At 39.1% G+C, this 10,399-nt stretch overlaps 1 protein-coding gene across 1 annotated transcript in view; it reads right to left on the reverse strand.

Annotated features, from left to right (window-relative positions):
* Emc2 (ER membrane protein complex subunit 2) overlaps positions 1-10,399 on the reverse strand; it is a 38,797-nt gene that overhangs the window by 27,979 nt on the left and 419 nt on the right. Inside the window, exons 2-4 of the mRNA XM_010615724.1 lie at positions 2,061-2,174; positions 1,465-1,529; positions 993-1,078 (exon numbers count right to left, since the gene is read on the reverse strand). Coding sequence (XP_010614026.1) covers positions 993-1,078; positions 1,465-1,529; positions 2,061-2,174 — 265 coding nt within the window. The remainder of the gene's footprint in view (positions 1-992; positions 1,079-1,464; positions 1,530-2,060; positions 2,175-10,399) is intronic.

Raw genomic sequence — 10,399 nt, forward strand, 5'->3', positions numbered from 1 at the left:
TCATCATCCTGTTTGTGTTCTGTTTGGCTGACGACAACTAAACAGTCAACACAGAAAACCAAAAGCTGTATTTGATCATTTCCTTTTGCTTCTAAAATGTAACCCATAGCCCCTTTTGTATCTTTCTCCATTCCTCTCATCCATCCTATGTCTCTACACACTACAGTTTACAATGCTAGTGCAGCAATCGCGAAAGCCGTTTTCCTTCTGAAACTACTGTCTACACACCTTTGTTAAAATGTTCTTATGGACAAATTCAGGGGCTACTTTTCCTCACAGTCCTAGAATGGATTCCTGGTGCCTTTAGTTGAAATTCCTCAGCAGGGCATATGAGATCTTACACAATCTAGTACTCTAGGCATCCAGTTGCAATCCTAGCCAAAACCCTGTCACACTTTAAAATCCAGCCACAGTGAACTCTTAATTCTCCTGGAGTTCCACGGAGGTGTTACAGAAGTTACTACTGAAGAGGAAGGAGCAGGGCCAGCAGGGACCTAATCACACTCCAAAGAGAACAGACCATGTTTTCTTGGAAATGGGGCCCTGTTTTTTAACAAGGTTGAAAACTACTAGGCTAGAAGGTGGCACTTTCTATTTATTTTGTTTTGAATGTGTGTCTGTGTATATTTCCTAAAACAATACTAAGAAGTTGGCAAAATCCTTATTTCAAAGGATTGAAGCTGAAAGGGCTTAAAAGAAGTTACATAATTTGTCTAGCATTTTCAAAAGCTAGAAAATGCTAGAACTAGGATTTGAAGCCAGTTCTTACTCCAAAGCATGATTTAATTTCACTGGGTCAGAGATGGCAGATGGAGCACACTTCCTGTCAAATCTTATTTCCTGGGAGTAAGTGGCAAGATCTGTGCTGAAAAGCACTCTGACAACTATTTTAGAATTAAGCCACGAAAGATCATGCACAATTACTGATGCATTCTGGTGTCAGTATTTGCCATTTTTAAAATAAAACCACACTGTTCACAAGATTTGATTACCGTTCCATGGCTTCAAATCTCATGCCTGTTAATCGCTTGACTCTATGGCTGCCAGGAAACTGCCTTCTTAACTCCTGAAGACAAAACTGAAAAATAATTGGCAAAAATAGAGTTAAGGACTAGTCATTACATTACATAGCCTAAATGGGCATAAAGAATGGTCTATATGGTTTTTTACTGTGCCCTAAGGTTACTAATAAGTCCCATTTACTGTTTTTGATGGTTTTCATCTTTTGTTTTGCTTTTTGAGGGTTTTGTTTTTGTTTTTGTTTTTCCCGTGGTTGGGACTGAATCTGGGCCTTGTGCATGTCAGGGAAGTTTTCTGCCACTGAGCTGTACTCTACTTTCCACTACTGTTAATAGTGCATTCAAAACTTGTCATGGAAAACATTCAATACAAGTTATATGCTAGCTCTTAAGTACCTATATATATTCCATAAAAAGCAAAGTGAATAGAAAACGCAATACCCACCAATGCCAAGTCATCCCGACCATAATCTAGGGCTGCAATCATGACCTGCTCATATATGATCCAAACTAGATAAGGAAAGAGGGGAAAGAACTGAATTTAACATTAAAAAAAATCCCCCAAACAGAAATTAATAAATCTTGTTTTCTGACATTTTAGAGAACAGTACTTATAAATGAAAAAAATGATGTATGACTTCTGGAATTAAAGAAAAAAAGTATACTTACAGCTCTTAGAGATATAAAATACTTTAATGTCTTACACGGTAAAAATCTCCAATTAACACCTTTATTAGTCTAAAAATCTCTTTATAAAATACATTTTGGCCAGATCAGAATGTCTTTATGAAACACACTTTGGCAAGACCTTTGGCAGCCTTGTGAGCTTTAAAACAAAAATACCTCTTTGATAGCTTCACTACAAACAATTATAAATTCTCCTCAAAATAAAAGTTATCATTAAATTTCCTGAGACAAAAATCACAATGATTTGACCAATAGAAAAAACATAAATGAAGATAGTTTAAAAAAAAAAAATCAATGAACCCTAAATGAGACATGTGTTGAACCTGAATGTAATACATTAGCTGAGGAACATACTATCATCTCCAAGCTTAGAGGCATACTCATTAATCAATTCTTCTCCAACTTCCACAATTTGCTCACTATTTCTTGAGTTTTCTTCTCTCCATTTTCTCATTTTATCTCTCATTTCTGAAAAAAATTTAAAATACAAGTTATTTTCATACATGGACACTTAAACACACAAATGACAAATGTCAAAAAATGGCCACACATAAACTTCTGGTTAGTGAGTTTATTTATATAGTCGATTTCATTTTGTAACATAATATTCTGACAAAATTGATAAAACAGAAAATCTACAGAACAAGTGCAACATACCCTTTAGGAGACAGAAACGGCATCCATCTAGTATCCAACTGTCCTGAAAAGCAGTGCAATGCACAGTCTGCAACAGACCTCATGCCCCTTAAGCAGTGACAGCTCTTGACTTTCTTTTTTTGTTTTGGGAGCGTATAGGCTATTTTTAGTTTGATAAAAGCTAGGGATTGTTTTGCCAGAATAATCCATAAGATCCTACTCCAATATATCAAAGTATTCAAAGTGTTCCTAAAGTTCACTCACTGATCCAAGAACATAACATTTTTATAATCAGAATGTCATGTTTAGGCCATCAGCACTAAAGGGATTCATCACAAACTTCCTTCATGATAGTGTGCTATGCAAAGAAAGAAAAAGCAAAAGAATTAAAGGAAATCTTTTTGATTATATGGAAACAAACAAGGAATAAACTGAGTAATGTAAAATAAGGTCATGAGCATGGACAACTTAAATCAATTAAATTGATTTAAGAAGAGGGACCTGTAGAAATTTTAAGGAACGCACTGCTCAGGACTGAAACCATTTCACACAGTGCACATGCTGGGAGTCTTAATCCCCAATGTGACCACACTGATATATCAGGACAGAGCTTCAAGAGACTTGTTCTACTCCACCACTGCAAGAGGAGGATGTACCACAAGAGGGTCAGTCAGGCCACAAATGGGTTCCTGGAAACAGGAGCTCAGCCTCTTTCCGTCTCCCCTCAACCCATTCTGCCTTCCAAGATGGGATGACACAGCCAGAAGGTCTCCACCAGATGTAGCCCCAACTCTGGGCCTCCAGCCTCCAGAACCAGAAGCCAAATAACTGTTCATTAAAGGATACACAGCTTGAGATATTGTGTTTTAGCAGCAAAAATGGGCTACAAAAAGAACTAACAATAATACAAAGTAAATCCTTTAAAAATAGCTAAGCCAGTCTTCTCTTTCATGGTGTTATAGACTGAATTGTCTAGGTCTCCTTTCAAACACCTATTTTGAATTCCCTAGCCTACAGAAATTTCTGTTGCTTAAGATTGAAGTTTATAGTTTATTTGTTATGGTGACATGAACTGAGACACACAGTTAAGATAGGATTAACTGTCCAACTCCCCACATCCATGCTGTCTTATTTTCATCCATCTGAAAATCTTGAAGTACCACCTTCATTCTTCTAGCTGAATTAAAAATTTGTTGAACAGATGAGTTTAATGAACTAGGAGTCTAAAAAAATCTGTAAGAGATTTTCACTACTTTTCTATGTATTGAGTTTCTAGTTTGAAGCCTACAAGAGAAAAATCTGTAAGATGAAATAGATTCTGAATGACAAAAATGACCTAGAATTTGTAAAAAATCATTACAAATTAGCCACTTATCAATCCAATTATTTAAATATAGCATGACAAAAAATTGCATATTTTTAATATTTTTATAAGATAAAATAACAGGAAATATAAAAACAATCATCTTATCAAATGTATTCAATGCAAGAATTGACTTGAAATGACATCTGCCTGAGCAACACTAGGAATAGACAATGCATAAACAAACAGGCTGTTTATGGGTAAGTGGTTAATATACAGCTAATTTCTTCTTGTGAAATCTAGACATGTTTGGTTCTCACTTCCCACTGAGTACCCTGAACTAAATCAAAGGGTGAAGAGGAGTTCAAAAAGACAAGTAAGAGGGCCGGGAATTTAGCCCAGTGGTTCGCTGCCTGTCTCACTAGGCAAGTAAGAAAGTAAATTATTCTACCAGAAAGAACTCCTGGTAACTCAAAATTTAAGAAACAGCAGGACAAAAAACTTCAAAGAAGTAAGAATACATTTCTTAGATGCCTTGTATTTCATAATAATGAATCTTAAGTTTGTTTTCAAAGGTGTAGAAGAACAAAAATTTTGGAGCAAAAAAAAAGCAACACGATTAGAACTATACACTAGAAAAATCAGTGGGGCAAACAAAAATCCACAAGATGAATTGGAAAGGATAAAAGCTAAATGAAAAGCAACCAGTCATGGAGCACATAAAATGGGTACTAATGAATCTAAATTTTACATGAGCACAAACAACTTACTGTACATGGGCCTAATTTTCCAAATTTCCCGCACCTTTGAATGGAGATGAGTACTGCCATCTGTAGTTCTGTGTGCGCAGTGGGGATTAGCAGGACTAGCTGCATAAGGACTCCACCTGCCACACCCACTGCCAGCTGCAGCTGGGCGTACTAGAACCGCCCTGCTCTCCACAGCTCCCCAGGTGCTAGAGAGAAAAAGCCACCAGAGGAGACTTTGACACAGCCAGTGCCAGCACTGTACCTGACATTCCTGATGAAATGACTCCTGTCCTACCCACTTTCCAAGTCTCACACTTCTGACCCAAATGGGGATCTACCTGATCTCACTGCTACCCAGGACCACTGTCTCCAATTAACTGCACTCTGTGCAGCCCTGGATCTGCTGTGGTTTGTGGTCCTAGGGGGAGCGGGCTGCTTAAGCATAATCCACCACAGTGGATAATCCCAAGTGAGTGAAACACCGGACTGACGCAACAGCAAGAGGTTCAACTAATGGAAGAAATTAGGTACAAAAATCACATGTGAGCTATCTGAAAAAGCAGATGGGAAAGACTGAAAGGTTAGGCAGGTATAACAGCATAGTCTCCACTAAGAGTGCTACACAGCATTCACATTCTCACACACACACACACACACACACACACAGAAGAAAGCTAAAAGCAGCAGCAAATGGCCCTGGATGGACTCCCCAGCAGGAGACCCTCCACGTGCCAACAGGGGACAGGCACCCACGGGGAAGCATGAACACGGGTCTGGATAAGAAGGGTTCTGCTTCTCCAAGCACCCAAATCAGGCAACCAGCAGGAAGGAGGCTGAACTGACAGCCACTACAGAGCCTCTGAACTCCCACAATGACCACGCAAAACCCTTCCGGTGTAAGATTCCAAACTGAGGTGAGTCAAATCAAAACTCAACAACCCTGGCCAAGAAATCTCAGGTTAGCAAGATGCTATGCAAGAACCACAGAAAAGGGAGCTCTCTGGGTTTAAAACACAACTAAACCCCACACCTGCTATAAAATTTCAGGAAGGCTAGTTTCACATAAAACACAGAAAAGTGTCCAGGACAAACATCTCATTTACCCAACTGGAGTTTTCCATCTGTTTCCTCCTCCTTGTTCACAGCCATGGTGTATCATGGGAAAACCCTGTTTCGAAGACATTCCCTTTCATCTACCGATACAGCCTATGCCTCTCTCCCAGGGAATTAACACATACTCATACATCATTTCTGACATATGCTAGAAACATAGAGATGAAAAACAATAATCCCTGTGACAGAAAAACTTTAATCTGAAAAATCATCCAAAGGATTCAAGATTTTCACTTCGTTTCACATTAGTTTCCTCTGGGTTTTTTTCTTCTTCCCAGACAGCAGCCATGGTATGACGTGGTGGTTAAAAGGAAAAAGGCCATCCTCAAATTGCTCAGGCTCCAATGCTGGCTCTGATGCTTCCTAGCTGTGTGGCAGCAGCTAAGTGAATAACTTTGCAAATTCGGGTTCTCACACACAGCAGTGCACACCTTCAATCCCATTACACCAGGATGCCAAGGCAGGAGGACGGTAAGTTCCAACCCAGCCTGGACAACTAAGTGACTGAGTGAGACTGTATCTCAAAATAAAAAATTTAAAAAGGGCTGGGGATTTAGCTCAGTGAAAAGGCTCCAGGTTCAACCCCCAGAGCTACACAAACACACACACACACACACACACAAAAGGAAATAAAATACATCTGCATTATATGGTTACTGTGAGCATTATGAGTTAATCATGTATTGAAGACAGCAGCTGGCACATAAGTCTCCCCAAAAATTTAGCTATTAGTATTTTACCATTTTCATGCACACTGTTAATTCCCTTTGGTTTCTGAACCAAGAAGGGCGGAAGTTTCTCCCTAAGTCAGGTGCTGTGGATTACGGAAATACACTGTTTTAGAAAAGAGAACACAGTGGTGCCTCAGTTTACAAACTTAATTTGTTTCACACTTTTGGGGAAGATGTCTGCATTTGTGTGGGAAAGACGGCTGTGGTCATGCTTGTCACTTGATGTGGAGAGTTTGTGAAGAGAAGCAAAATTTTGTCAAATACTCTTGTTTGTAAACTGAACTGTTTGCAAACAGAAGTACTCATGAACTGAGGCATTACTGTACATTTTTAAGCATAATTTATGAGGACAGATCTATATGTTATAGGGTAAGCAGGAAGTATCTTACTAGTGGGCAGAGATAAAATGTGCCATCCGTCTAGGTCAGTGGTGGTGAACCTATGGCATGCATTCTGCAGCAAGCTACCTGTATCACTAAAAGCTCTAAAAGGCTCAAGACCATCACTGGTCCCAGGTATAAAGGAACAAATAGTAGCCATGGTTAAGTTGGATACAGTAGGCAGGAGGACAATGCAGAGTTCAGTTTTTAATTTTACTGTGGAACATCCAGGAGATGTGTCCTGCAGATAAATTTGAACAAGGATCTCCAGTTTGGAAACAAAATCTGAGTCTATTCTATGAAATACATATGGGATCAGGCCTGTCTTGTTCAACACTGTATCCTCAAGAACTGGAATAGTACCTAGAGCAAAGTACCCCACTGTGCAATTTAGCATACAGGCTAATATTTAAACATGAATGTGGATGAAATTGAAAAGATACTTGACCTTTTTTAGACCTCTTTGAAGCTGATAAAATATTTGAATCATCTTTTCCCTTAAATATGCACTTAATTTTGCCCATTAATTTCATACATCACATAACATGCCTGAGTAAGTCAGAAATCTACTTAGTCTCAGGTTGAACAATTGTTGGTAATATATTGAGAGGCAAAGAAACCATACAAAAGTGTTGGTAGCCATTCTACATAATTTTAGGGGAAAAATCATTTCACAATTAAATTATGATTAGGACTGTCTAAGGCCTAGTCTTCTTGCTTGTGGGCTGGCTATGTCATAGGGAAACCTAACTCCATTTTGCCTCTGGTCATAGCTGAGGCCTCAATACTCTGATGATGCTGTGATACTCAGCTGAAGATATCCTGGTTCTTGGAAAATGAGTAGTAATACAAAAAGAGACCGTTTTCACCTGGGGAGGAACAAATTCCTTATCATCTTAACTCATCCCACCTACTGTTGTAAGAATGTTTTGCTCATCTCATCGTCCTCATCAGCACAAGATCCTCATCATCACAGGATTACCACCACCCTCCGAGTCATCCGATATAGTCTCCGATTATAAGATCTTCGTCAATTTAGGATTATCGCTGCCTCTGAGTAGTCTGGTATTCCCTGTGGACCTAATAAATAGTGGCAAGCTCCAAGACTCTTTGTCTTTTGCCCACTCTGAGGTACTGACCTCCTGGACCCCAAATAATTTGAAATTATTCAAGTCTGTATTGCCTTTTTTCTTTTGCCCTTGAGGTACCCTTCTCTAGGCAGTCAGTGGATTGATCCCCCTATGATACAAAAGAATTATACAGAAATATGAAGAGCAAATGGATGTAAAGAACTCAGCAAAGAAGAGAACCTGAAAGAATGTCATTAAGACACCAAAGAAAGAACTTTTCCTACAGGGAGTAACCTACAACAAATTAGCACAGATTTATAAAACAACCAGTAATGTTGGCTTGAGGTTTTCCGAGAGGCTTTAAAGAGGAAGTAGGAGACAGTAAACAAATTGTGATAGCCTGAGGAACTGAAAAAAAGTTGGGCCAATAAGTAAAAGCAAAATTCTCCCAAATACTATGTTTTATTTTTTAAATAGTGCCTGTTATATGTCAAGCATTGTAGTAGGCATTCTACCCACATCCCACCTAAATACATATTCTTAAAAAACTCAACTACTCTATTTTTTGTTTTTGTTTTTGGTACCGGGGGTCAAACTCAGGACCTTGACTACTCTTTGTATAACTCTAAACTCTCTTTCCTACCTCCACACTTCTAATCTACATGACAGTTTTTCAATTGGCTAAATAAATAAACATCTATTTTACTATTTCTATAGAGCCTGTCAGAGACTTGGAGAGTGTCAGACTTACTAGATAGGACTCTAGTATGTGATGAACTTTCCTATTTCAAGAATACTAGCACTCTTTGAAATAATCATTTCATGACCCTATTCAGTGGAATCCTTAAGGACACAGCTCTGACACTGCGCCTCCCCAATCTTAAATGCAACACCAGTCCTCCTGTTCCACTCTTACACCCTAAACTCCTCACAAGTCACTGACATGAGAATCTAGAATACTCTTAAAAGTTTCTTAAAATGGAATTTTAATTCTAGAAAGGTCTAAATATTTTAAAAATAAGCAAACTATTCTGAGTTATCCAAGTTTACCTAAACGACTAAACTAGAAAACTGAAGCTAGAAAAATGATTCAGAGTTACAACCTTTTTCTGACAATCTGCTAATGTTTACTATGAATTCCATTAACAGTTCATTCAGTTCCTCCTGTGTATCAGGCACCAGTGGTGTGACGTGAACAAAACAGACCTTGTCCCTGTCACTCCGGGAGGGACAAAATTACAATGTGATTGCATAGCGCTTCAGTAGCATGGGAACAGAAATCAGGGGCTTGGAATTGATTTTGTTTGGATTTTTTAAAAAATTATTTTCTTTTCTTTTAAATTTTGGTGAAGGGATAGGGAAGGGATGGTGGGGAGGACAACTCTGAGGAATGGTGAAGTGTAATGGGGGCAGAGTGAGACCAAAGGGAACAGCAACGCAGGGGAAGGGACAGCATGTGCCCAGAGTACAACGAGGCAGCAGCATGGACACTTGCAGAATGAAAAGGCCAGAACAGTCAGCGAGAGAGTGCAAGGAGACAGCTCAGGTTCTACTGGAGAACAGCCGAAGAGCTAGATCAGACAAAGCAGAGACCTAACCTTCTACCTAGCACTCACCAGTTAACCACACACTTCAAAAGATTTTCTCTTTTGCTTCTCCGTAAAGTTATGAAGTAGTCATTATTATTCCAAACCTAATTACTTCCTCTTCTTTAGAATACCCACAAGGTAAAATGTAAGCCACCTAAGTAAATCACCTGGTCAGCTGCCAGTTACTCACTTAACAGTGCTACTGTCACCTAGAAAAGATACACTAAACCTTCCCTTTCAGAACGCTACTTTTTTGTTGTTGTTGTTTTGTTTTTGTTTTTTGAGACAGGGTCTCACTACGTAGTTGAGACTGACTTGGAGCTCACTATGTAGCCCAGGCTGGTCTCGAACTCACAGTGATCCTCCTACCTCAGCCTCCCGAGTGCTAGCAGAATGCTACTTTTAAAAGGTGAAAAGCTTTTCAAAAGCTTTAAAAAGAATTACCATGTGTCTACCTACCTTCCTGCTGATGACATATACTCTGACACAGCCTTTAAAACTGTGGGTTGTTTGTTTGTCTAGTGAAGAACTAGACTGCGACCGGGGAATGTATCTTATTTAACTTGATACATAAATGATTTAGCACTAAGCACTTAACACTCCTGTTTAACAAAACAGTTCCTCCAACAAAAGCAGAAATAGTAGTGTGCGTGGCTCGCTAGAGGCCAAAAAGACAATATACTATCAAACTCAGTTTAAGTGAAAAAGAATTTCGTCTCCTATATGCTTGCAAGTTTATAATACTGTTCATATTTGATTTATTCACGAAAAAATTGTAACTACAATTTTTAGTATACATAGTACCAGGCTGTTATTTATAAGCATCCCAGCAAGGCATTCATTGAACACATCAGCTAATGAAGTTTACTGCCCTGTGCTAAAGGCTGGGAACCTGGATTTCAAGAACACGAATTTCAAGCTTCACTGAAACTGAAGTTCCTTCGCGCAGACACGGAAGTTTTTTAGAAGGGAAATGTTTCTCCTACAGAACAGGTCCAGGCTTTGGCAGTTCCTAGATCTAAAGAACACAGTCCGTCTGAGCCAAGCACAGAGGGGAAAGACCCTCGGGTGAGAAGTGTCCCTCCCAGAAAGGAAGCCGTGGGGACTCTGGAGGCCGGGTGC

This window comes from Fukomys damarensis, unplaced genomic scaffold (assembly GCF_012274545.1).
Source record: "Fukomys damarensis isolate Sample0158 unplaced genomic scaffold, DMR_v1.0_HiC HiC_scaffold_5, whole genome shotgun sequence".
Lineage (NCBI taxonomy): Eukaryota > Metazoa > Chordata > Mammalia > Rodentia > Bathyergidae > Fukomys > Fukomys damarensis.